Source organism: Notechis scutatus, chromosome Z (genome assembly GCF_049901735.1).
Source record: "Notechis scutatus isolate UNSWTSFEM ecotype Mainland chromosome Z, rNotScu1.2, whole genome shotgun sequence".
Taxonomy (NCBI): Eukaryota; Metazoa; Chordata; class Lepidosauria; order Squamata; family Elapidae; genus Notechis; species Notechis scutatus.
The window spans coordinates 118,623,838-118,651,462 of record NC_142025.1 but is presented as its reverse complement, the minus strand read 5'-3'; the positions used below and the strand labels follow the sequence as shown (position 1 = coordinate 118,651,462).

The 27,625-nt window shown below is 47.8% G+C and overlaps 2 protein-coding genes across 8 annotated transcripts; one reads left to right on the top strand and one right to left on the bottom strand.

The window, feature by feature from the left end:
* The first annotated feature begins 185 nt into the window (after positions 1-185).
* Positions 186-13,262, top strand: GMPR2 (guanosine monophosphate reductase 2). Its single transcript, XM_026689290.2, is given in 12 exon segments — positions 186-332; positions 1,010-1,116; positions 2,267-2,362; positions 3,711-3,762; positions 3,765-3,829; positions 5,065-5,148; positions 6,514-6,681; positions 7,593-7,674; positions 7,807-7,913; positions 9,078-9,120; positions 12,540-12,699; positions 12,946-13,262. Coding segments are annotated over 10 exon segments (1,044 nt in total). The 5' UTR covers positions 186-332; positions 1,010-1,116; positions 2,267-2,275; the 3' UTR covers positions 13,142-13,262.
* Positions 13,263-15,132: 1,870 nt separating this feature from the next.
* TINF2 (TERF1 interacting nuclear factor 2) lies at positions 15,133-26,371 on the bottom strand. Of its 7 annotated transcripts, none has more exons than XM_087946890.1 (11): positions 26,000-26,071; positions 25,139-25,369; positions 23,882-23,986; positions 23,557-23,658; positions 21,122-21,232; positions 19,500-19,599; positions 19,273-19,411; positions 18,134-18,162; positions 17,440-17,486; positions 16,505-16,578; positions 15,133-15,449 (listed from the first exon to the last, which is right to left on the bottom strand). In XM_087946890.1, the coding sequence occupies exons 1-11, from the start codon at positions 26,000-26,002 to the stop codon at positions 15,428-15,430; spliced, it is 963 nt and encodes a 320-aa protein (XP_087803016.1). In that variant the 5' UTR covers positions 26,003-26,071; the 3' UTR covers positions 15,133-15,427. The 7 variants fall into 7 exon arrangements, with proteins under 7 accessions (XP_087803016.1, XP_026545076.1, XP_087803012.1 ...); XM_026689291.2 differs by having other exon boundaries at positions 26,006-26,024; XM_087946886.1 differs by lacking the exons at positions 19,500-19,599; positions 26,000-26,071 and having other exon boundaries at positions 25,139-25,504.
* Positions 26,372-27,625: the final 1,254 nt, after the last annotated feature.

Below are 27,625 nucleotides of genomic sequence, written 5' to 3'. Positions count from 1 at the left end.
GTAAACAATTGGCAAATCAAATAAATAAAAATAATAAAATGTTGTGAAGTAGTAGGGTGATTAGCGTTTTCCTCTTCGCGTGACGTCATCCCGTTTGAGCGCGCTCCCTTGTGGGAGCTGTAGTTATAACAACCCTTTGTGGGCTTTGTAGACACTTAGAGGAAGAACTACGTTTCCCATAAGGCATTGCTCCTCCGTTAAAAGCGAACGGCAGCCAGCTTCAAGGGCTTAGCGGAGACTTTGGAAGCCGAGAGCGGATCGTGGTCGCTTCTATCCCCCACTCGGGGAGCGCCAAAAGACCGGAAGCGGGCGGGAAGCGAACCGGAAGTGGGGTTTGTGTACCCCCTTATGTACCCCGCATTCTAAAAATTGGTCAATTGGGGTATGATGCCAGCTTTGAGGTCCAAACTGGGGATTCTGGGTTGGGGTGCAAGGCTGGCATGGCTTAAGCCCAGTGTTTCCCAATTTTGCAACTTGAAGATAGGTGAACTTCAATTCCCAGAATTCCCCAGCCAGTATGCCTGGCTGGGGAATTCTGGGAATTGAAGTCCACCCACCTTTAAATGTCCAAGGTTGATACACACTGGCTAATTTGGCATTCCCCAATCTCATGCCCTCCAGGTAGTTGAGGACTACAGTTCCCATGGGCTGTGCTGGCTGGGGCACATGAGAGTTGTAATCCAACCAACCAACCAAGGCTTCCCTGGATCGAAGAGCTGTTCAAAGAGACTTAAGTGGTCCAAGCCCACCCAGAGAGGTGGCTCTGAAGCTTCCCGGTTTGGGACGAAGCGATTGCGTTCCGTGGAACTCTTAGCATGAGCAGAGGAAGTCTTAGCACGACGGGCAGAGGATCTGTATCTCATGACTGTGTGCATTGAAGTAACGGCGGTTTTAAGAGATTGGAGATTAGGATGATAAAGGATTTATGGGAAAGAGAGATACTCACTTGCGATAAAGCTGGACTTTTGAAATTCAATTCAATTTTATTTGTTTTATTTGTTTTGTTTAGAATGGCGGGAATGGCCATGCAGAAGTAGAGGAAGATGTTGACACGGAGGTCATAAACATTTATTGGCAGCAACTTTCGGTTCCTGAAAGCAACACAGTTGACAGAGGGTAAGAGAACTGAAAGTGTGACAAAGTTAAAAGTGTAATTTGAAAATTATCATTAACTACCTTGAGCAATAAAGTCTTACAAACACCATTGAGAAGATCTATGGAGATTCATCCCAAAGGTCTTTTTTTTTCAAAAGGTAACTGGACTTTTTATATTTCCTTCAAGACATTTCACTTCACACCCATTTCAGGTAGTCCTCGACTGACGAGCACAATTGAGTCCAGAATTTCTGATGGTAAATGAGTTGTTTGCGAAGTGAGTTTTGTTCCATTTTATACGACCTTTCTTGCCAAAGTTGTTAAGTGAATAACTGCAGTTGATAAATTAGTAGCATGGTTGTTAAGTGAGTCTGGCTTCCCCATTGCTTGTCAGAAGGTCACAGAAGGGGATCACATGACCTTCACGTCATAAGTATGAATCAGTTGCCAAGCATCTGAATTTTGATCACATGATCACGGGATGCTGCAAAAGTCGTAAGTGTGAAAAATGGTCATAACTCACTCAGTGACGTTGTAACTTTGAATGGTCACTAAATGAACTGTTGTAAGTCGAGGAGTACCTGTATTTGGGTGACCCTGAGGGTAGACATAAACCTCCAAATGGACTCAACAACTCTCAGACAGGGTACTAACGAACAGATGACTGCAAAAGAATATAAATCCTTCCATCCTCCACCACTCGGTCAGAACTGAGAAAGCTTCTTGAATGAGAAGTAAAACATCTTCAAAGCAAAACAAAGAGTCAAATTGACCTTTGAAAAAGCTCCTTTGGGATGACCAAAGGAAAATAATTTGCATTGGAGATAATTTAAGATTAGATTAGAACAGAACAGAATATGGAATGGAAAGAACAGAATAGAATATGGAACAGAACAGAATGGAATCAGAGTTGGAAGGAACCTTGGAGGTCTTCTAGTCCAGCCCCCTGCTCAAGCAAGAGACCCTATATCATTTCAGACAAATGGCTGTCCAATCTCTTCTTAAAAACTTCCAGTGTTGGAGCATTCACAACTTCTGGTGGCAGGCAGTTCCACTGATTAATTGTTCTCACTGTCAGGAAAAAGGTTTAGAGAAGAAAAAGTTGGGATTTTGTCTTTGGTGTTCCCGAATTTCAGGACTTCGCTTTAATTTTTTTTTATTTAATTTACAGGGATCCAAGATGCCCCACATAGATAATGACATTAAATTGGACTTCAAGGATGTCCTCCTGAGACCAAAACGGAGTACACTCAAATCCCGGAGTGAGGTAGAAGGACCTTTTTTTCCGTCCTCCCTGCAGATGACAAGGCAGTTATAATAATAATTGAGATAAATACATGTAAAACATAAAAATAAATAAATGCGTACTTACGGTTTTAAAGACAGAGAAATGCATGTTTACTTGGTGTTTTCCTGGACTTGAGAATTGTGTTGTGTCAGGGGTATCAAACTCTATTTCATTGAGGGCCATATCAGGGTTGTGTTTGACCTGGGGGGCGAGGGGGACTGAGGTAGGCGTGGCTGGGGTAGGCATGGCCAGGGTGGGTGTGGCCAGTTTGACATCACTATGGTGGCCAAATTCTAAGGCAAGACTTTCCTCAGACCCACCCTCACTCTCATTATAACCTTCCTTCCTTCCTTCTACATCTTCCTTCCTTCCTTCCTTCCTTCCTTCCCCACCTTCCTTCCTCTTCCTTCTCCTTCCTTCTCCCTTCCCCTCTTTCCTTATTTTTCCTTCCCCTCCTCTCTTTTTCCTTCCTTGTTCTCTTTTCTTTTCCCTCCTTCCCTTTCTTTTCTTTCCCTCCCTCCCCACTTCCCTCTTCCTTCTCCTTCCTTTTCCCTTCCCCTCTTTCCTTATTTTTCCTTCCCTCCTCCCTTTTTTCCTTCCTTGTTCTCTTTTCTCTTCCCTCCTTCCCTTTCTTTTCTTTCCCTCCCTCCCCTCTCTCTCTTCCTCCTTCCTTCCTTCCTTCCTTCCTTCCTTCCTTCCTTCCTTCCTTCCTTCCTTCCTTCCTTCCTTCCTTCCCTCTTCCTTCCCCACCTTCCTTCCTCTTCATTCTCTTTTCTTCTCCCTTCCCCTCTTTCCTTATTTTTCCTTCCCTCCCCCTTTTTTCCTTCCTTGTTCTCTTTTCTTTTTTCTTTTCCCTCCTTCCCTTTCTTTTCTTTCCCTCCCTCCCCCCTTCCCTCTTCCCTCTCCTTCCTTCTCCCTTCCCCTCTTTCCTTTTTTTTTCCCTTCCTTGCTCTCTTCCCACCTTCCCACCTTTTTCTTTTATCTTTCCTCTTTCCTTTTCTCCTCGCCTGGCCCTTCTTGCGCGCTCAAATGCCAAAGGGGAAACATTATTCCTCCTTTTGTTCGGTTTTTAGTTTGTTTTGCTAGTCTGCTGCCAAAGAAAATGGAGCCTGCCTTGGGGGGCGGGCGGGCACCAGCGACCCTCCTGAGGTCCGTTTTCGTGGGCAGGCCGGCACCGCGGGCCGGTCCTTCACCTGAGCCTTGAGAGGGTGAAAATGACCCCGCTCGCTAGGCCACACTCACCACGGGCACACCCACCCAGCAGCCGGGCAGAGAACCGGCGGTTCAAATGTTTGAAGCCCCCCCGGCTCCTTCTGTCTTGTTCTAGGTGGATCTTATGAGGTCCTTCACCTTCCGTAACTCCAAGCAGACCTACACGGGATACCCATCATCGCGGCCAACATGGACACTGTGGGGACCTTTGAGATGGCCAAGGCTTTGTGCAAGGTATGTTTTTTCCCCCAAAAACCCAGATTTTCTTTTTTTAAAAAAAAAATATATATATATGCCTTTGCCTTAGGCAGGGTTTGTCAACCTGGGCCCCTTGAGGATGGGTGGGCTTCCAACTCCCAGAACCCTCCCAGCCAGCTGAGTTGAGAAAGGCTGGCATAAGGTCTTCCTTCCTTCCTTCCTTCCTTCCTTCCTTCCTTCCTTCCTTCCTTCCTTCCTTCCTTCCTTCCTTCCTCTCCATCCTTCCCTCCCTCCTTTCTCTCTCTATTCCCTTTTCCTTTTTTTTCTTTTTTTTCTTTTTCTTTCTTTCCCTCCATCCCTTACTTTCTTTTTCTTTCCTTCCTTCCCTCCTCTCCTTCCCCCTCTCTTCCTCCCTCCCTCTCTTTACTTTCCTTTTCTTCCTTCCTTTTCTTTCTCTCCTTCCTTCCCTCCCTCCTTCCTTCCTTTTCTCTCCATCCTTCCCTCCCTCCTTTCTCTCTCTCTATTCCCTTGTTCCTTTTTCCTTTTTTTCTTTCTTTTCTTTTTTCTTTCTTTCCCCCTCCATCCCTTACTTTCTTTTTCTTTCTTTCCTTCCCTCCCTCCTTCCTTCCTCTCCTTCCCACCTCTTCCTCCCTCCCTCTCTTTTACTCTTTACTTTTCTTCCTTCCTTTTCTTTCTCTCCTTCCTTCCTTCCCTCCTTCCTTCCTTCCTTTTCTCTCCATCCTTCCCTCCCTCCTTTCTCTCTCTATTCCCTTGTTCCTTTTTTTCTTTCTTTTCTTTTTCTTTCCTTCCCCCTCCATCCCTTACTTTCTTTTTCTTTCTTTCCTTCCCTCCCTCCTTCCTCTCCTTCCCACCTCTTCCTCCTTCCCTCTCTTTTACTCTTTCCTTTTCTTCCTTCCTTTTCTTCCTTCCCCTCCTTCCTTCCTTCCTCCTTCCTTCTCTCCCCCCTCTCTTCCCTCTTCCCTTCCTTCTCTTTTTCTTTCCTTTCTTACTCTCACTCTCTTCTCCCTCCCTCCCTCCCTCCCTCCCTTTCTTTTACAAATAATTGAAGACAGCGAACATGTCCATCACACCGTCCTTCTATTTTCCCGAAAGCAACAACCTTGTGAGGTGGGCTGGACTGAGAGGCAGGGACCAGCCCAGGATCACTTAGTTGGCTTTTGTGCCTAAGGCGGGAACTACGCTCTGCCGTTTTCTAGCCAGGTGTCTTAACCCCTCGCTTCATCCTTTCCATCTTATTTCCTTCCCCCCAGTTCTCTCTCTTCACGGCCATCCACAAACACTGCTCTTTGCAGGAGTGGAAGGAATTTGCAGCCCAGAATCCAGATTGTCTCCAGGTAGGTGTGGGAACTTTGCCTTCACTTGCTCCTGTTGTGTCCACCCCACACGCTAGTCCTCCATTTATGACCTGTGGGTCGTTTAACAACCGTTCAAACTTATGACGGGCTTTCGAAAATGCTACCTCCACAAAGTTACAACTTTGGCCCTCGCCACCCCGGCAATGGGCTCAAATTTTCTTATTTTTATTTTTATTTTTCTTTCTTTCTTTCTTTCTTTCTTTCTTTCTTTCTTTCTTTCTTTCTTTCTTTCTTTCTTTCTTTCTTTCTTTCTTCCTTCCTTCCTTCCTTCCTTCCTTCCTTCCTTCCTTCCTTCCTTCCTTTCTTTCTTTCTTTCTTTCTTTCTTTCTTTCTTTCTTCTTTCTCTCTCTCTCTCTCTCTCTCTCTCTCTTTCCTTCCTTCCTCAGCTCAAATTTATTTTATTGATTGATTTATACTAATTTACCATGATTTGTGACTCTTTTGCTGATTTCTGCAAAAAATCCGCTGACTTAAAAGAATGATTTCACCTAACAGCCACGTGATTCACTTAACAGCCTGCAGTGACTCACTTTACAACCCTTGTGAAAAAGGGGACAAAATCAGTCACGTGGTGCTTCGACTTACAACCGCAATGATTTATGACCACAATCAGTTGTGGTCGTAACACAAGGACTACTTGCAAAGCTGAGCCGAAATGTATCATGAAATTGCTTTGCTGAAAGCCTAGGTTACAACTAAGGAGGAACTTCGTGACAGTGAGAAGAATTAACCAGTGGAACTGCTTGCCACCAGAAGTTGTGGGTACTCCCAACACTGGAGGTTTTTGAGATTGGACAGCCATTGGTCTGGAATGATTTAGGGTTTCCTGCCTGACCAGGAGGTTAGACTAGAAGACCTCCAAGGTCCCTCCCAGCTCTGTTATCCCCCTCCTCCTTTTAAAGAAGAGATTTAACAGTCTTTTATCTGAAATTGAATTGAATTCTTCATTGTCATTGTACGTATGTATATACACAGTATACACACATTGAAATTCACATTCACCCGAAATTCACCCAGAGACCAGGTTCAACATGTACACACACACACATGACAATCCCCAAACAACACCTCCCCACCCGCCAAAATTCCCTGCCTCCTAAAAACATACAAGCATCCACACAATACCTGAAAGGGTGTTGGGTCACCTGCTTGAACAGGGGTTGGACTAGAGGATCTCCAAGATCCCTTCAAGCTCTGTCCTTCTGTTAACTTGAGATTAATGACTGTGCGCGCCTTTTCAGCTCAGTCCCTTGTAGTTTAATCATTCGAAATGTCGTTTTCTCAGCCTTTTTTTTGGGGGGGGGAGGTGTGATTATGAATTCTCTGCTCGGTGCCTGTCCTTAGAACGTGGCCGCCAGCACCGGCACCTCCGACTTGGAGCACCTGGAGCGAGTCCTGGAGGCTGTGCCGCAGATCCAGTATATCTGCCTGGACGTGGCCAACGGTTACTCCGAGCACTTCGTCCAGTTCTTGAGGGATCTGCGGAAGAGGTTCCCCGATCACACCATCATGGTATGTTGGACGTCCCACTTTTCCTCTTGAGGAGGCCAACAGATTTTAAGATTTTTTTTAAAAAAATAATATTTTAAAGATTTCCACTTTTCCAGTTCAGCTGTGTGGTCCGTTGCAGCTTTGGCTCCTGAGTGGGCTATTTATTTTATTGATTTTGTGTGTGTATCCTGCCTTTATTGTTTTTGAAAATAAGTCAAGATGTCTCCAATGTGCTTTTTCCTTCTCCTCTTTTTCCCCCAGAACAACAATCCTGTGAGGTGGGCTGGGCTGAGAGAGAGGGATTGGTCCAGTCACTTAGGCTTTCATGCCTAAGGCGGGTTTAGAATTTACCATCTCCTGGTGATTGGCCCAAAGTCACCCAGGTGGCTTTCATGTTAAGGTGGGACCAGAACTCACAGCCTCTTCTGATTGGCCCAAAGTAACCAAGCCTCTTGTGATTGGCTCAAAGTTCACTCAGTTGCCGGGACTCAGATCTCCTGGTGATTGGCTCAAAGTCACCCAGTTGGCTTTCATGTTAAGGTAGGACCAGAACTCACAGCCTCTTGTGATTGGCCCAAAGTTCACCCAGTTGGCAGGATAGAACTCAGATCTCCTGGTGATTGGCCCAAAGTCATCCTGCCAGCTTTCATGTCTAAGGTGGGACTAGAACTCACAGTCTCCTGGTGATTGGCCCAAAGTCACCCAGGTGGCTTTCATGTTAAGGTGGGACCAGAACTCACAGCCTCTTGTGATTGGCCCAAAGTAACCTAGACAGTTTTCATGCCAAAGGTAGAACTAGAACTCACAATCTCTTGTGATTGGCCCAAAGTAACCCAGCCAGCTTTCATATATGGGGTGGGATTAGAACTTTCAGTCACCCAGTTAGCTGTGGGTCTCACCCATTTCCTGCCCCCCTCTTTTTGCCTCCACAGGCCGGGAACGTCGTGACGGGCGAAATGGTGGAGGAGCTCATCCTGTCAGGTGCCGACATCATCAAAGTGGGGATCGGACCAGGTGATGTTGGGGTCCCCCGTAGATTCATCCATCAGCTTAAAGCCGGGCTGAAAATTTCAATCTAGGTTTCCCCCTGGTGAAGAGTTAGATTCTTGCTAGGGATCCAGCTGGCTTAATCCTGGCTTGTTTCAGGCTCCGTTTGTACCACCCGGAAGAAGACCGGGGTGGGCTATCCTCAACTCAGCGCCGTCATGGAGTGTGCGGACGCGGCCCACGGCCTCGGAGGACACATCATCTCGGTGAGAAACCTTGGAGAAGTCCAATCTTGGCCATTGGAAGACCTGTGGACTTCGACTCCCAGATTCTGAGAGTTGAAGTCCACGGGTCTTCCATTGGTCAAGGTTGGAGGTTTGTGGTGGTCCTGGAAGGGGAGAAGTAACCAGAGACTTTAGTAAACTTTTATGCAATAAAAATAAGGCAATAACATAGAATAGAATAGAATTCTTTATTGGCCAAGTGTGGTTGGACACACAAGGAATTTGCCTTAGTGCAAATGCTCTCAGTGTACATAAAAGAAAAGATATATTCATCAAGAGTCGAGAATCATGAGGTACATTTTAATGATAGTCACAGGGTACAATAAGCAATCAAACCACACTATGAAACAGCCAATATAACATGTTTACATTAGAATTCCTCTCGATCCAGGCAAACAGTATAATTCTCAGTTAGCAGCTACAAAAGCTTGAGAAGTCCAGCACAATAATTAACTCTCTGATCCTCCTCTTTGTCTGACTCCTACCGCGTTTCCCTGAAAATAAGATTATATTTTTGCCACCCAAAAAAGGCACCAGGTCTTATTTTCAGGGGACGTCATCCACTGACTAACCACACTTGTGTGGGTCACCCCCTGGCTTCCTTTTCGCTGTCAGAGGCCTTCAGGGGCTGCTTCTTCTGTGGCCGGTAAGGCTTTCTTGGAGGCCTCTGCAGTCGACAACTGCGGATCGACCCAGAGCTTTGTTCTCAGCCTTCAGGAAAGCCTTTGCCATCCTTGCTGGCTGCAGAAGAAACGGGCTGGCAAGGCAGGTGTCGGGGTGTGCGAGGCCTGGCTACAACTGTCCAAAGGTAAGTAGCAGGGCAACTCCACCCCCCCACCCCCCATATCCCCACCCTAGCTTAATTTTTACCTGTCCATTTTGGAGCGGGCAGGATCTTAAACGGCTTATTTTGGGGGGTGGGGCTTATATTGGGCACACGTGTAAAAATCAAACTAGGACTTAATTTTCAGGGTAGGTCGTATTTTCAGGGAAACGAGTATTTACCTTTCTTGAGGGCTAGGATCTTGCCCTGTCCGTTTTGTTTGCTCTCCTTTGCACGAACTGAATACGTGTCTACTTTAGGATGGGGGATTTAAATAAAACAACAGAAAGGCTGAGGTTAACTCTCCGCCCTCTCTTCTACAGGACGGAGGCTGCCATTGCCCAGGGGACGTGGCCAAAGCTTTCGGTAAAATCCCGTTTTCCAAATTCTGCCGGTTAATTTTGCCGCTGGGTGTCCTCGACTTACGACCGCAAGGGGGAAGCCAGGATTTCAACGGTTCAACCAGGCGAAAAAATAAATAAATCCCCAATTGTACAACTTTCTGCCAGGGTTGTTAAGCCAATCGCTGCAAGTGGTTAAGTGAGTCATGTGGTCATTAAGTGAATCTGGCTTATCACTTATAGATTTGTTTGTCCAGAAGCCTGCTGGGGGGAAAGTCGCAAATGTTTGATCCTGTGACCCCCCCATCCAAGGATGCTACAACTGTTGTAAATTCATGCCAACCCACCCCCGAAATTTGATCATGTGAGGGTAGGGATGTTTCCGACGGTTGTAAGTACGAGGACCAGGTTGTAAGCCACATTTTTCCAGGTGCGGTTGTAACACGCGTCCCCAAATGGATGATTCAAGGACTGCCTGTTCAGATAGTCCTTGACTTACAACGACAATTGGGTCCAAAGTTTCTGTTGCTAAGTGAAACATTTCTTAAGTGTGGTTTGCTTCATGACCTTTCTTGCCACAGTTGTTAAGTGAATCATATGCACACGCTCTCTCTCTCCCCCCATTAAAATTGCTTCCTTGTGGGTTCCTCCCCCCCTCCCCGATCCTTTAAAGTGGATTATGGGGGATATATAGGTGGTCCTTCCTTTATGTCCACAATTGAGCCCCACATTTCAGTTGCTAAGCGAGACACTCAGGTGAGTTTTGCCTCGTTTTACCGCCTTTCTTGCCAAAGTTGTTAAGCAAATCATTGCAGCGGGTTAAGTTCGTTACGTGGCTAAGTGATTCGCGCTTCCCCATTGACTTTGCTTGTTAGAAGGTCACAAAAATGACCCTGGGATGTTGCGACCATCATAAGTATGAGTCAGTTGCCAAGCATCTGAATTTTGATCACATGATCATGGGGTTAATGGTTAAGTGTGAAAAATGGCCACTTTTTTCAGCCCCGTTGAACGTTGGTCACTAAATGAACTGTTGTTAACTCAAGGACCGTCTGTTTTCATTATCATTTAACGACCCCCAGAATCCCTTGTGGGGTGGAGTCTGGGCAGCTGAATGGAGCTAGCAGAGCGTTTTAATAGCCGGATGCCCTTCCTGTCACCAATGTAGAGCTTTTCGTTCAGCAGATATGTCCAGAGAGAGAAATACCTGCTTCTACCTAGTATTGAACTCACAACCTCCTGATTGTGAGGCGAGAGCTCCACTTCTAGGCCATCTATCTATCTATCTATCTATCAATCATCTACCTACCTACCTTTCTATGTATCTATCTATCCATCCATCTCTATCTATTGCTATCTATCATCTATCTATATCATCTATATCTAATCTATCTATATATCTAATCTATCCATCTATATCTCATCTATCCATCCATCCATATCTAACTAATCTGTCTGTCTGTCTATCGATATCTCATCTACCCATCTATATCTAATCTATCTATATATCTATGCAGGTCTTGGTATGTTCAGATGTTAGATATCTATCTATCTATCTATCTATCTATCTATCTACCTACCTACCTACCTACCTATATCATCTATTGCTATCTATCATTTCTATCATCTATCTATATCTATGTATCTAATCTATCCATCTATATCTCATCCATCCATCCATCTATATCTAACCAATCTATCTGTCTGTCTATCTATCGATCTTATCTACCCATCTATATCTAATCTATATATCTATCTATGCAGGTCTTGGCATGTTCGGATGTTAGATTATCTATCTATCTATCTACCTACCTATATCATCTATTGCTATCTATCATCTCTATCATCTATCTATATCTATGTATCTAATCTATCCATCTATATCTCATCCATCCATCCATCTATATCTAACCAATCTATCTGTCTGTCTATCTATCGATCTTATCTACCCATCTATATCTAATCTATATATCTATCTATGCAGGTCTTGGCATGTTCGGATGTTAGATTATCTATCTATTTATCTATCTATCTATCTATCTATCTATCTATCTATCTATCTATCTACCTACCTATATCATCTATTGCTATCTATCATCTCTATCATCTATCTATATCTATGTATCTAATCTATCCATCTATATCTCATCCATCCATCCATCTATATCTAACCAATCTATCTGTCTGTCTATCTATCGATCTTATCTACCCATCTATATCTAATCTATATATCTATCAATGCAGGTCTTGGCGTGTTCGGATGTTAGATTATCTATCTATCTATCTATCTATCTATCTATCTATCTATCTATCTATCTATCTATCTATCTATCTATCTATCTACCTACCTACCTACCTACATCTATTGCTATCTATCATCTCTATCATCTATCTATATCTATGTATCTAATCTATCCATCTATATCTCATCCATCCATCCATCTATATCTAACCAATCTATCTGTCTGTCTGTCTATCGATCTTATCTACCCATCTATATCTAATCTATATATCTATCTATGCAGGTCTTGGCGTGTTCGGATGTTAGATTATCTATCTATCTATCTATCTATCTATCTATCTATCTATCTATCTATCTATCTGTCATCTATCTATCTATATATCTATCTATATATCTATCTATCTATCATATATCTATCTATCATCTATCTATCTATCTATCTATCTATCATCTATCTATCTATATATCTATCTATCTATCATCTATCTATCTATTATCTATCTATCTATCTATCTATCTATCTATTATCTATCTATCTATCTATCTATCTATCATCTATCTATCTATCTATCATGTATCTATCTATCTATCTATCTATCTTTTATCTATCTATCATCTATCTATCTATCTATCTATCTATCTATCTATCTATCTATCATCTATCTATCTATCTATCTATATCTATCTATCTATCTATCTATCTATCTATTATCTATCTATCATCTATCTATCTATCTATCTATCTATCTATCTATCTATCTATCTCATCTATCATCTATCTATCTATCTATCTATTTATCTATCTATCTATCTATCTATCTCTATCTATCTATCTATCTATCTATCTCTATCTATCATCTATCTATCTATCTATCTATCTATCTATCTATCTATCTATCTATCATCTATCTATCTATCTATTTATCTATCTACCTATCTACCTATCAATTATCTATCTATCTATCTATCTATCTATCTATCTATCTATCTATCTATCTATTATCTATCTATCATCTATCTATCTATCTATCTATCTATCTATCTATCTATCTATCTATCTATCTATCTATATATCTATCATCTATCTATCTATCTATCTATTTATCTATCTATCTATCTATCTACTTACCTACCTACCTACCTACCTACCATCTATCGAGAGCTGCTGGTTTTGCTTGTATAATTCGACTTCTGTCCTGCAGGCGCTGGTGCAGATTTCGTGATGGTGGGAGGCATGTTGGCTGGACACACCGAATCCGGGGGAGACTTGATTGAAAAAGAAGGCAAGAAATACAAGCTTTTTTATGGCATGAGCTCTGAGGTGTCCATGAAGAAATACGCCGGAGGAGTCGCCGAATATCGGTAAGGAAACTGGCAAGTGGGATCAGGTATCAGTGGGATCGCTGTGCCGTTAAAATACCCCCTTCCTCCATGGTGGGTTTGCAGCTGGGAAGGATCTCCGCTTCTTACGGACCTCTTACGGGAGGAGTATCAGGTTACAGATCACCCCTATGGGGTAGAGTTTCCTGCCTAAGCAAGGGGTTGGACTAGAAGACCTCCAAGGTCCCTTCCTGCAACGTGCTCTCCCTCTTTCTCTCCCCCCTGCAGGGCATCGGAAGGCAAGGTGGTGGAGGTGCCCTTCAAAGGGGACGTGGAGCACACCTTGAGGGACATCCTGGGCGGCATCCGCTCCACCTGCACCTACGTGGGGGCTGCCAAGCTGAAGGAGCTCAGCCGCAGGACCACCTTCATCCGCGTCACCCAGCAGGTCAACCCCATCTTTGGCGGGGAGGATCAGCCTTGAGACCGCTGGCCCTGGCTCCCTTCCCCAACCAGGCTGCTGGGGAGATCAAACCCCTCGTGCCCCCCGTTCTAATCCCCAAATGCCAGTCAAGGCAGGAGGGCTCTTTCCTTTAGACGCAGGTTGGTTCCTCCGTAGTGCAGAAGCTGGCAACCTCCTTTAGGTCTTATTCCTCTTATTCCAGGCGCAGCAAAAACTCACTTTCTCCCACTTTTCCATTCCGTGGGAAGGCATTCCCTGCCCATAGTACTGATGACGTTCCCTAGTTGGGTCACGAAATGTCTGCAAGGAAATCACCCCGCTCAGAGAGCACCAAGGACCACACAGTTCCTCTTCCTTCTCCTCACTTTCTCCCACTTTTCCATTCCGTGGGAAGGCATTCCCTGCCCATAGCACTGATGACGTTCCCTAGTTGGGTCACGAAATGTCTGCAAGGAAATCACCCCGCTCAGAGAGCACCAAGGACCATACAGTTTCTCTTCCTTCTCCTCACTCCCTTCTAGCACTGATGACATTCCCTAGTTGGGTCACGAAATGTCTGCAAGGAAACCACCCAGCTCAGAAGAGCAACAAGGGCCCCACGGTCCTCCCCCTCCTCCTTTTCTCTCTTCTCCCTCCTCCACCTCCAGTCTGCAAACCTCTCTCCTCCTTTTTGCACTGATGACATTACCTAGTTGGGTTGTGAAATGTCTGCAAGGAAACAGTTCAAGCTCAGAGAGCACCAAGGACCCCATACTTCATCTTCTTCCCCCCAGAAACCTCTTCCTCCTCCCTCCTTCCCTTCTAGCACTGATGACGTTCCCTAGTTGGGTCATGAGATGCCTGCAAACACAGAACCAAGTTCAGATCTATCTATAGCACCAAGGATCTATCACTTCTCATCCTTCTTTCTTCACTCTTCTCTTCCTCCTCCACTTACAAACCTCTTTCCCTTGTAGTACTGATGGCATTACCTACTTGGGTTGAGAATTGTCTGCAAAAAGACATTCAAGCTCAGACAACCAAGCACGTACACTTCTTCCTCTCAGAAACCCTACTGCCTTCTAACACGGATGATGTTACCTAGTTAGGTCATGAAATGTCTGCAAGAAAACAACCAAGCTCAGAGAGCACCAAGGCCCCCACAGTCCTTTCTTCTAACCTCACTCCCACGGATGACATTCCCTAGTAGGGTCATGAAACGTCTGCAAGAAGACAACTCAGCACCAAGGACCACACAGTCCACCTCCTTGTCCTCTCCACAAATCTGTCTCTTCTACCCCGTTTCCCCAAAAATACGACCTAACCTGAAAATAAGTCCTAGCTTGATTTTTACACCTGCACCCAATATAAACCCTCCTCCTCCCCCAAAATAAGCCCTAATTAAGATCCTGCCCACTCCAGAGTGCAAGGGGTAAAAATTAAGCTAGGGTGGGGATGGGGTGGTAGAACTGCCCTACTACTTACCTTTGGACAGGTGTAGCCAGGCCTCGCACACCCCGACACCTGCCTTGCCGGCCCGTTTCTTATGCAGCCGGCAAGGCTGGCAAGGCTTTCCTGAAGGCCTCTGGAGCTGAGAACAAAGGTCTGGATCGATCCAAAGCTCTGTTACCGGCTGCAGAGGCCTTCAGGAAAGCCTTGCCGGCCACAGAAGCAGCTCCTGAAGGCCTCCGACGGCGAAAAGGAGGCCGGGGGCAATGCACACGAAGTGAGGTTAGTCAGTGGACGACATCCCCTAGTGGATGACCTGGTGCCTTTTTGGGTGGCAAAAAAATATATATATATGACATGGTCTTATTTTCAGGGAAACTTGGTAGCACTGATGACATCCCCTAGTTGGGTCATGAAAGAAACCACCCAGCTCAGAGAGCCACCAAGGCCCCCACAGTCCTCCCCTCTGCAAGCGCCACTCCCTTCTAGCACTGATGATGTTCCCTAGTTGGGTCATGAAACGTCCTCAAGCGAGCCCCCGAGCTCATGGAGCCCCCCCCCCAAGGACACCTCTGAGAAAAAGCTATCTGCAAACCCTTTTATTCCTTTCAAACATTCTACTTGTTGCAGTCCCATCGTGGACGTTCCTGAGACCAACTTGAGAAAAATGCCGGCCGCTCGACCGTGGTCTTAGCCTGAGATACGGGCGGGCACTGTGTTGCCCAATTCCTCTTCCGCTGGCCCGATGAACCAAACCGCAAGGCTTTCCCCCCCTCCCCACACATTTTCTTGAATAAAGTTCTAAAACCGTCGGCAAAACGCTGGGCTTCGGGAGTCTTTAGTGGGAGGGGGTAGCCATCACACTTCTGGAGATGTCAGTCATAACGGAGAACTATTCAACCTTGAAGGGAAAAAAAAAATAAAAAATAAAACTGAATGTTTAAAATGACGCAGGCACCACCCACGGCCTCGTCCCGCCGACTTGGGCCTTTGTCCCTAAAAACTAGTCTTCCCAGGCGCCCTTCATTGTAACAGGCGCTAAACTGGCTTTTCAGCTTCTGGAGCGCCTGGAAACAACGGCGGGTAAATTTTGAGCTCCTTCCCATCAGTGTTCCCAATTGTTGGGACAGGTGTGGTGGCCTTCAACTTAAAATGCAGGTAATCCTCGACTTATAGCAGGTTGCTTAGTGACCGTTCCAAGTTACGACGGCACTGGAAAAAAGTGACTTGGGGCTGTTTTTTGTCACGCATAACAATGGCCCCAGCATCCCCGTGGTCACTGGTTCGTATTTATGACGGTCGCAGCATCCCCATTTGTGACCTTCCGACAAGCCAAGGGGGAAGGAAGCCAGACTCATTTCACAACCGGGTTATCCATTCAACGATCACACGGATTCACTTAGCCAGAGGGAGCAAGAAAAGGTTGCAAAACCGGGCAGAGCTCAGCGCCTTGCTTAGCAACGGGAACTCTGGGCTCGAAGTGTGGTTGGAAGTTGAGTGCCCGTCAATCCCCATCGCTCACATTGGGGAAACGTGGCGGAAGCCGACGACTGGCCCTAGCCAAAGGAAAACTGTCTGGCTCAGGGGGGGTCTCCAACTGGGGCGACTTTTAAGCCCGTGGACTTCAACTCTTCCGAATTCCTCAGCCAGTTCGTGTAACTTTCTTAAATAGATGGTGGGTGTGCGGTAAAGTATAATATAACTTGACTTCATCAGGGGAATTCTGGGAGTTAGAAGTCCGTGAGTCTTAAAAAGTTGCCATGGATGGAGACCCCCCTGGTCTGGGTTGTGTGGATGCGCACAGCTGACCCGGGGCTGCTGCAGGAAAGGTGGTAGGCTGGGCCAGATTTAGAGCTGTCCCTCTTTCTCTCTCTCTCTCTCTCTCTCTCTGTGTTGGGGGTAGAGGGGGGTTTCTCGAGTTTAGTAACTTTTAAAAGGTGTGCGGACTTCACTCACTGGCTGCTGCTCTCCCTGAGGTAATCCTGAAAGGTGGGGATGAGGGTGTAGAGATAGGTTCCCTGGTATTCACCCTGGAGGGAAGGGGAGAGAAAGGACAACACTTTGAGCCTTTTAGGAGGTCTGGCCTCAAGGAGGCAATTGTCTTAACTCAGGATCTGGGAAGGAGGAGGTAGAGGAAAGGAGGCTGGGTCACAGCACGTAAATAAAGTGAACCACTCCTCCCCCTCCTCCTAGCACTGATGATGTTATCCAGTTGGTCCACAAGAGGTTTGCGAGAAAAGAAGCAGGCTCAGAGCATCAAGGACCTCCACAGCTTCTCTTCCTCCTCCCCACTTCTTCCCTCACTTCCCTTGTCTACTCTACACACCCCACTCCCTTCTAGCATTGATGGCATTGCCTGGTTGGGCTATGAGGCGTCTGTAAGAAAATTGCCCAAGCTCAGACAGCACCAAGGACCCCACAGTTCTCCACCTCCTCTTCGCTTCTACTAATGAAGTTGTTACCCAGTTGGGTCACGAAACGCCTGCAAGAAAACCACCCTGAGAGCACCAAGGATGCCATACTCCTCCTGCCCTCTCCTTCCTCCTCCTCCGCTCTGCACACCCCAGACCCTTCGAGCACTCATGCCGTTGTCTAGTTGGATTATGAAATGTTTGCAAGAAAGCACCCAAGTTCAGAGACCCCCAAGGATCCCGTAGTCCTCCTCTTCCCCTTCTCCTCCCCCCCTCGCAAACCCCACTCTTTTTAGCACTGATGTTACCTAGCTGGGTCACAAAACGTCTTCCAGAAAGCAACCAAGCTCAGAGAGCATCAAGGACCACACATTCTAGGGGTTACAGTGGCTTTAATGCCACTGAGTCCCCCCGCCCCAAATTCATTCCCTCCTACTTCATCCCGCCCACTCTCCAACCATCGCTCAGCTTCCTCCTCACCTGGAAAGGGGAGGTACTTCTTTCGGAATCTGGCACCAGATCTTCAGCTGCATCCACAGAAAGAAAGAAACAAGGGGAAGAAGAAAAAAAAAAGAGATTTATTTCCTAAGGAGATTCTACCCGGAGTTAAGATCTAAACTGGCGTTGAGTCTCAACTGTAGCCACTTGGAAGATGCGTGGGCTTCAGAACCTCTAAAATACGGGGTCCCCGAGGTTCTCCGAGCTTGGCTGTTTGCTTGCAGACCTTTCATGACCCAGCTAGGGAATATCATCAATGCTACAAGGGAGTGGGGTATGTGGCGAGGAGGAGGAGGAGGAGGAGGAAGGAAATGAGAGGAGGAAGAAGAGGAGAAGGTGGAGGAAAGATAGGAGGCAGGAAAGGGGGCAGGATGACCGAGAGAGGCTAAGCAGGGAACATGGGAGACACAGCCCAGGCGGGTGAGCAAGAACCGCCCCGTCCTGATCCTCGGCCACGTACAGCGGAGAGAAGGCGGGAAAAGGGCAGGCTAGCCTAATCATGCTCGCAGCGTTGGGCTGGACTACTTGCCGCCAGAGGCTGCTTGAGTTGTGTGTGTGTGTGTGTGTGTGTGTGCTCAATTTGCTCTGGGACTTGCCTTTGCCAGAACCGCGGGAGCTTTTGGGGAGAAACTGGGAGCAATAAAGGGGTGGTTTGAAAAATCACCCCGCAACTTACATGTTTCCAAGAACTGACAGTGCGAGTCCCTGCAGATTAAAACAAAGAGGATACCGTGAGCCGTTTAAAAGCAGCAAGGTCAGGGAAAGGAGCAGCGGGGAGGGAAAGAGCCCTCAACTTACGGCCGTTCGTTTAGCGAGCGTTCAAAGTTTCTGTGGCCCAGAAAAAAAAAAGGGGGGCTCATTTTTCCCACAACCGTTGCAGCGTCCGTGCAGTCATAGCACACTTGGCAACGGACTCGTATTTATGACGGTCCCCGGGGTCATCTGATCTCCTTTTGTGACCTTCGGATGAGCAAAGGGAACGGGGAAGCCAGATTCGCTGAACCACCTTGGTTACAAGGCAATCCTTGACTTAAAAAACTTTTCGTTTAGCGACCGTTCAAAGTTAGAACAGCGCTGAGAAAAAGTGACTTGTGACCATTTTCACACTTAATGACCGTTGCAGCATCGCCATAGTCATACGATCAAAATTCGGATTCCGGCAAATTACTTGTATTTATGACAGTCAGTGTCCCGGGGCCGTGCAAATCTCCTTTGGCGAACCTCTGACAAGCAAAAACTATCGGCAAGCCAGATTGACTTAACAAACGGGGTCACCAATTTAAGGGACTGCAGAGATTCTCTTCACCATGGTGGCAAGAAAGGGCAAATTGACTGGTTCCTAGTATGATTGATGGCTTGTTGTACCCTATGACTGTCATTAAGTGTTGTACCTGATGATTCTTGACTCTTGACAAATGTCTCTTTTCTTTATGTACACTGAGAGCATTTGCACCAAGACAAATTCCTTGTGTGCCCAGTCACGCTTGGCCAATAAAAGAATTCTATTCTATTCTATTCTATTCTATTCTATTCTATTCTATTCTATTCTAATTCTATTCCATTCCATTCCAAATTCTATTCTATTGTCTCACTTAAGAAATGCCTCACTTACCAACCGAATCGCTGGGCTCAGCTGCAGCCATAAGTCAAGGACTACCTGTACTAACCTAACGGCTGCAGATTCCCCTAATGACTCCGGCAGGGACGGTCGCCCAATGGAGCAAAAACTCACTCAACCGTCCCACTTAGCGACATAAACTCTGTCCTCGGCCGCAGTCGTAAGTTGAGGACTCCCTGCACAGGCCGATGTGTTACCCTTCCGAGATGCAGGTAGAAGAGTCCATGTTCCAGCTCCCACCTGGGGAGGAGAAAGGCGAGGTATAGGAGTCCTTGTCCTCGCTCTGGCGTGGGGTGCATGAGGGATGCGAAGGGGAGGTGGGGGCTTCGGCATAACCTAGAGGACAGGGGAGAAAGGTTAAAGGGCAACAGGAGAGACCCTACCCCCCCACCCATCAGTTCCTGCGGCTCCTGTAAAGACTTACAAGCCTGCTGGTATCTGATAGCGCTGAGGTACTGGTTTAGAATGGTGGCACTGGGTTGGGGAAGCTGGCTGGGGGTTTGGATGCTGGCAGCCTCCAACAGCTACGGGAACGAAGAAGAAGAAGAAGGGGGCTGTTCTCCCACCGGAGGGGCACAAGGCCAAGCCCACCCGGCCAGGCAGGGAAGGGGTCCTGGGGACACCCCCCCCCGGCGGGTCAAGGGTGGGCTGCAACCGGTTCACCTCGGTTTGGGTGAACCCATAGCTAATTTTATGGCCAGTTCAGTGAACTGGCAAATCCCACACAGCCCATAGTGCAGAGGCTCAGGGAGGGCGAAAAGCAGGCCTCCTCGGGAAGGCCTGAAACCAGCCTCTTTCTGGCATCCAGGGGCTCCGGAGCCTGGGGAGCCCGTTTCGCCCTCCCGGAGGCTCCAGAAAAGCCTCTGGAGCCCGGGTAGGATGAACCACCCCCCCGCCGTGGTGCATGAGGCCGACTAGGCCACGCCCACCCAGCCACCCGGGCAGAGAACCCATGGCTAAATGTTTTGAAGGCCATCCCTCCCGTTGGTTAAAGAACTCCAATAGGGGCGGCCACTTTATGACGTTGCCCCTGCCCTGTGGAATATTCTCCCCCACCCCCTGGCCTTTTCTCGTCCTATTTTACTCGGAACCACCGCCCTGTGAGGTGGGCTGGGCTGAGAGAGAGGGGGGGACGGACTGGCCCAAAGTCACCTAGTCAGCTTTATGTCTGAGGCGGGATTAGAACTCACCATTTCCTGGGGATTGGATCCAAGTCACCCACAGCTGGCTTTCCTGCCTTACGTGGGACTAGAACTCCCTGTCTCCTGGGGATTGGCCCAAAGCCTCCCAGTTGGCTTTCCTGCCCAAGATTAGAACTCCCAGTCTCCTGGGGATTGGCCCAAAGCCTCCCAGTTGGCTTTCCTGCCCAAGATTAGAACTCCCAGTCTCCTGGGATTGGCCCAAAGCCTCCCAGTTGGCTTTCCTGCCCAAGATTAGAACTCCCAGTCTCCTGGGATTGGCCCAAAGCCTCCCAGTTGGCTTTCCTGCCCAAGATTAGAACTCCCAGTCTCCTGGGATTGGCCCAAAGCCTCCCAGTTGGCTTTCCTGCCCAAGATTAGAACTCCCAGTCTCCTGGGATTGGCCCAAAGCCTCCCAGTTGGCTTTCCTGCCCAAGATTAGAACTCCCAGTCTCCTGGGGATTGGCCCAAAGCCTCCCAGTTGGCTTTCCTGCCCAAGATTGCTTGCAGGCCTAGGGCGCCACTGGAACTCCCAGTCTCCCGGCGGCAACTGTGTTACTAACTTAACTGCAGTGATTCACTTAACAGTGGCGGCAAAAGAAAGGTTGTAAAGCGGGGCAAAACCCACTGAAGACACCTTTCACTTAGCGACATAAACGTTGGTTGTAAATCGAGGACTACCTGGAATTCATTCAGCTGAGGCTAGTGGCTTTTTTTGGGGAGGGGGGGGGAGGGAGAGGTAGGGCTGCAAGCCCCACGTGCTCTACCACAAAGCAGCAATGCCACTGCCCCAACTGCCCCAATTCCTTTCACCCCCACCGGCTATCGCTCCTGCTCGTTTTTTCCCCCCTTCCGTCCTTTTTTGTACCATCTGGAATTGAGGATCCGGGAGGACTTGTTCCAACTCGTAGAGATAATCGCAGAAGAGTTTCTCCACCACTTTCATGAAAGCTTCCCCGTAATCCAACTCCAGGTATTTCTAAAAGCCACAGGAAAAAAAAAACCAGGAGAGTCTTTACTATAGACGGCTCAGAGGGATGGCCCAGCGTACTGGGCTTCATAGTCCCAAAGGGGCTTTTTTTAAAGAGGCAACTGGACTTTCTGGTTTTCTGGTTAACATACATGCAAATTTCAACCCCAAGAAGGCAGAAGCTTGTCCACCCCAAGGATAAAACACCCAGACGCAAACTGAGCCATGTGGTCTGTGCAGTCCAATGCAGTGAGCCACGTGCAGATCTGGATATTGGGGAAGCAAAACAACCCCTTCCTAATCTCAGGGCACAGCCTAGGAGAACCAACCCCTCAGGACTAGATTCAGCAGTCCATCTGTGTTCGAAAGACAAAGGCCACCACTCTTTGGAAGACAGCAAATCCCTATGTTGGACAGATAGGACCGCTGGTTTAAAAGAGGGGTCCAAGAGGCCATCTAGGTAAAAAAAATTGAAATCAACAGAGGGAGAGATGACATTATCTATCTTCAATCTACAACACAGTGCTTTCAACTGTTCCAAGAAGGCTCCACACCCATCGGCACCACTCAGGTGACCCTGAAGACACAGACAAACCTCCAAGTGGCCTCAACAGCTCTCTAAAAAGGATGCAAAGGACCAGCTGTCTGCAAGGGGTACAAATCCTTCCATTCCCCAGAGCCAAAGAAGCTTCCTGGCTGAGAAGCGAAAGGTCTTCGAAGGAAAACCAGAAAGTCTAATTGCCTCTTGAAAAACGGCACCTTTGGGACAACCATCACCTGGATGGCGGAGACTCTCCCTAGAACACCGGGCTTTATAATTTAAAGCAACACCTGTCCAGCCTCGAAGCATCCTCTGTCAACTTTAAACTCGGTTCACCCCGTTTGGCGAAGAAAGCAACTGGTTCCTTCCCTCTTGTGCGGCTCAGGAATTTAGCAAGAATGCCTCTTAGGCCAAAGTGGAAAAAGACACCAAATCTCCCCAACGAAAGAACAGCTGGGAAAATGGAGGGAGCCAGCAAGAGAGGTGGCTGAAATGGAGGGCTTGTATCAAGGAACACATCCAGCTTTGTTTCTGGTTGCAAACTGGTTTGGGGTTCGAGATGGTAGGGGGGTGGGAAACATTGACGTTCTGATTTTGGGATTTGTGGATGAGATGGGTTTGTCACTATCGAAGGGGCCAGTTATAAATAGAAGAATTAATCAGTGGAACAACATGGCTCCAGAAGTTGTGAATGGAAGATACATTGGAAGTTTTTAAAAGATGTTGGATAACCATTTGTCTGAAGTGGTGTAGTTTCCTCCCTAGGCAGGGTTGGACTAGAAGACCTCCAAGGTCTCTTTCAACTCTGTTATTCTATTTCTATTCCATTCTATATTCCACTATTCCATTCCATTCTGAGATTAAGCGGGCGAAAGTAAAAAAGTGAAGGCTGAAAGTTTATTCTCTGGGTTCGACTGCACCGAAAAGAGTGGGAAGATTAAAACCTTTTCTTCATTTTTTTTCCACTTTTATGTTGACAATCTCAGTAGACAAAGAATTGGAGGAGGAGGAGGAGAGAGGGAGAGAGAGAGATAGATAGATACAGTTACAGATAATCAGCCTTGGAAGGGATCTTGTAGGTCATCTAGTCCAACCACCCGCCCAAGCTGGAGACCCTACACCATTTCTGACAAATGGCAGTCCAATCTCTTCTTGAAAGTCCCGCAACTTCCGAGGGCAACTTCTGTTCCATTGGTTGATTGTTCTCACTGTCAGAAAGTTTCTCCTTGTTTCCAGGTTGAATCTCTCTTTGTTCAGTTTCCACCCATTATACCTTGTCTGGTCTATAGGAGCTTTAGAAAATAGCTTGACCCCTTCCTCCCTGTGGCAGCCCCTCAAATATTGGAAGACCTCTATCATGTCTCCCCTGGTCCTTCTCTTTACTAGACTAGCCAAGCCCAGTTCCTGCAACCAGTCATTGTATGTTTTAGCCTCCAGTCCCCTATTCATCCTGGTTGCTCTTCTCTGCACTTTTTTTAGAGTCTCAACATCTTTTTTATAATGTGGTGACCAAAACTGGATGCAGTACTCTAGGTGTACTCTAGACAGAGATAGGGAGACAGAATATATATGTATATCTGTGTGTGTGTGTGTGTGTGTGTGTGTATACATACACACACACAGAGATAAATTAGATAAACAGACAGACAGAAAGACAGAGAAATAAGTTAGATAGATAAGATGTTAGGTGATTATAAAAATGATGTGATGGAAGACAGAAATAAATAAGACAGACAGACAGACACAAAGCGGTTCAAGTCTTCTGTAGATACCCTTGTCCTCCAAGCCTTACCTGCACATATATTTCCTTCTGTGTGCAGTCACCCAGCAACTTCAGTACCAGAATTCTGAAGTTTTCTTGGACTATTTGTACCACCTCCAGGTCCTGAGCTGTCTATGGACAGAAAAAAAAGAGATGGAACGATATCATTCGGGGGTGGTGGTGTGTGTGTGAGAGAGAGAGAGACAGAGGGAGATGAGAGAGAGGAAGAGAGAGAAGGTTGGGGGGGTGGGGAGAGAGAGAATATGAATCTCCTTAAGGGAGAGGGGAACGGAGTTATCCACAAGGGCTGCATGAAGGATGCTAGAATCATTTCTACCAACACAGAGAGACTCACTGCTTTGGAGTGGCAGAGTGGAGCCTCATTCTCCGGGAAGTAGATATCCATAGCATGGTATATTATTTCTTGGGGCTGATCTTCCTGAAACATGTTCATGATAATCTGGGCAAAAGGAGAAAGCAAGAGAAGGTCTGCTTAGGACGGTTCTCCCTGAAAAAAACCTGAGTGCATTATTAGTTTTTTTTTTTAAAAAAAGCCTCAAACTGGCTCCCAGTAACTCAATATGAGTGAAGTGGGAGCGGCCGGATTGCAAATGTTGCTCCTCTTAGCCCCGTTTCTCCATCTGTGCAACTTTTAAGATGGGTGGAATTCCCCAGCCAGCAGAGCTTTTTTTTCCTGGTGCCGTCGTAACTTCGGATGGTTCCTAAGCAAACTGTTGTAAGTCGAGGACTCTAACTATATTGTTAAAATAATTTGTTTGGATTAAGGGGGAATATTTGGACCTTTCAGGCCAGTGCTTCGCAACTTTGGCAACTTTAAGACTGCTGGACTTCAACTCCCAGAATTCCCCAGCCCGCACAGCTTTTTTTTTTTTCAGTGCGGTAGTAACTTAAGCAAACTGTTGCAAGTCAAGGACTATCTATATTGAAGCTGGTATATTGAAGGTAACTTAAAGAGTTTTATTTGCAGTATTCATTGCCTCAGAGCTGGGGGTCTCCAACCTTGGCCACTTTTAAGACACGTGGACTTCAACTCCCAGAATTCCCTAGCCAGTCAGCCATGTAGGGTAACTTTCTTAATAGATGGTGGGTATGCAGTAAGGGTAATATATCTTGCAAAAGCAGGGGGGGGGAAAGCCGGCTGGGGAATTCTGGGAGTTGAAGTCCACCAGTCTTGAATCAGGGGGTCTCCAACCTTGGGCACTTTAAGACTCGTGGACTTCAACTCCCAGAATTCCCCAGCCAGCCATGGAGGGTAACTTTCTTAATAGACGGTGGGTATGCAGTAAATGTAATATATCTTGACTTCAGCAAAGTGGGAGGGGTGAGGTGGGGGGGGGAGAGCCGGCTGGGGGATTTGAGTCTTAAAGTCGCCAAAGATGGAGAAATACCTTCTATAGCTTTTATCTCAATGCTTCCCAGACCCGGTTAAATGGCCCCACAAATGGGGCAAAAGTGGTTTCTCTTTGGGGTCCCGAACCACACACCAGCCCATTCACCCCATCCGACTCCAAGGCCCATCATCCCCCTTCCCCGGAGAGCTTTGCCAGGTCGGGAAGCTCGCCTCTGCGCCCCACGCCCGCCTCCTTCTTACCTTGGCCTGCAGCCCCAGGCGCAGCTTGACCAGGTGCTGGAAGGGAACCAGCTCCGGCGCCGTCTCCGCCACGTTCTGCAGGAAGGTCAGGACCCGCGGGAAGTCCGAGAAGCTTCGCCCGCGAACCACGTGCCAGGCGGCCGCCGCCACCACCTGCAGGGACACGGCGGCGCAGGGCCCCTCGGAGGCCGCCTCGCCCGGGGGATCGTCGTCCATGGCAGAGCCGCCGTCCTGCGCAACCACAGCGGGGACCGAGTGAGAGCGGATCCAAACGGAAGCGCCTCCTGCCGGCTCTGGCCACGCCTTCCTCTCGACACTCCGCCCCCCACGGCGGAGGTCGCGCCCCTTAGACCGCCGGCTCCCAATCCTGACTCGCGCTCCGGCCCCGCCCCCGAAACCACGCCTCACTCGCGCTCCTCCCCGCCCACTAGACCCCCCCATTCCCGCCTTCTTCGCAATCCAAGGACGGCCCCGCCCCCTACATTGCCTGCTCCAATCTTTCGCGCTTCAGCCCAAGAAAAGATCCGCCCCCTCCGAAACCACGCCTTCCTATCGCTCCTCGCCGCCCACCAGTCCCCTTTCAGTCCCGCCCATTCCTTGCCTTCTTCACATTCCAAACAAAGCCCCGCCCCTACGTTGCCGGCTCCAATCGTTTTTCGCGCTTCAGCCCCGGCAAACGACCGCCCACCCCGAAACCACGCGCCTTTTTAGCGCTCCTGCGATGCCAAAGGTCCCTCCGTCCGAAACCACGCCTTCTTTGCTCTCTACTCCCGCGGAGGCCCCGCCCCCATGTCCCTCAACCCCGCCCTTTAAGCGCTCAATTCCCCTTCCAACGTCTTGTTCGCGCTCCCGAGTCCTGACCATTACAGGCCACGCCCCCGAAGCCAGGCCTTCTTGCCGCTCCCCTCCGCGGAAGCCCCATCCTGCAGCGCCCCTCCCCTCCGCCTTCGCCTCGCCCCTTAGAACGCTCCTCAGCGGAGGCCCCGCCTCTATAGCAACCGCCTTTTCTGACCCCGCCTTCTTTGCGCTCCACCTGCAACCGCGGAAGCTCCGCCCCCAAACGGCCTTCATCGTTCCACATCGCCTTTCGACAGCTTGACGCCCCGAAAGGGACGTTCGCCATGCCGCTCCCTTCTCTCCTCCGCCCCGCTTTTAAACCTCCTCCCCGCACATGGAAGGCCAAACGGCTTTCGACCCGGCCTCCCGCCTCGCGACTCATCCCGCACCTCCGCTCACCCTGCACATGAACTTTCGCTCTGTTTCCATGGAGACCTGCCGCGCGTCGCCCTGCCGGAATCGTCACTTCCGGTTTGGGACGAAATTGCCCTCCTTGGCTTAAACGGCAGCGGCCTCTGGTGGTTGCCTGTGGTATAGTACCAGTAGGGCATCCGCTCTTTTGCAGTTCTCCTACTAGCTGATGGGAGTTGTAGTCCCATGTGTTTGAAGGCTCATGGGGTTTGGGGACTAAATTCATCCCCAACATTGATCCTTTTTCATTTTATTTGGTTTCAGACCTGCTTTCCATTCCAAAACTCAAGGCACAGGCTCCCTAAGCAGGGGGTTGGACTAGAAGACCTCCAAGGTCCCTTCCAATTCTTCTATTCTATTCCTAGGCGTTCTCCACACAACAACCCTGTGAGGGAGGCTTCCCTGAAAGAGGAAAGGACTTTGAGGGCCCCTCCCTCTTTTAGGGAAGCCTCCCTCACAGGGTTGTTGTGCGGAGAATGACAAAGAGAGCCAGCGTCTTCCGAAACAAACCCCAGAGTCTCTCCTTCATAGGCATACTGGCCTGCAAAGCTGGTTTGTTACGTTAAAGCTGGTCTGTGCAACAGACTTTGCAAAAGGCAGGGCTCTACCATAAGCCCAGAGTGATATTTTTCAAACTAGGCAAGTTTAAGTGGACTTCAACTCCCAGAATTCCCCAGCCATCACAGCTGACTCATATTTATGACCTACAGGCTGGCTGGGGAATTCTGGGAGTTGAAGTCCACCTAACTTAAAGTTGCCAAGGTTGAGAATCAGTGGCTCAAAAAGACTTAATATTCACTTTGCATAGGCAATTACAAGAAAACCTTTGGCTTTCTCCAACTGAGTATGATCTACCAGCTGGGTGTATGATCTACCAGCTGGGTGATCCTGGGCCAGTCACCTTCTAAGAGAGAATGGCAACCCAACCCACTTCTGAAAAAAAAAAAACTGGCCAGCAAAAACCATGATTTAATCAGATGCTTGGAGATGCCTTCCACCAGGTGGTCTCTTCCCATCACTGGTGACCTCAGTCTGCCTTTCCTTGCAGGAGAAAATCTAGAATCTGTCACCTCAAATCTATGGCTTTCCATTCTTTTTAGTGGCTTGTATGGTTTGTAGGTGGTTTTATATGTTTTGGTACTCTGTGTGCGCGTGTGTGTTGCCCAGGGTCAGGAATGTGAAAGGAGCAGCTATAAAAATTGAAGCAATAAATTGGAACCCTTTTTAAAGTTGGCAGTT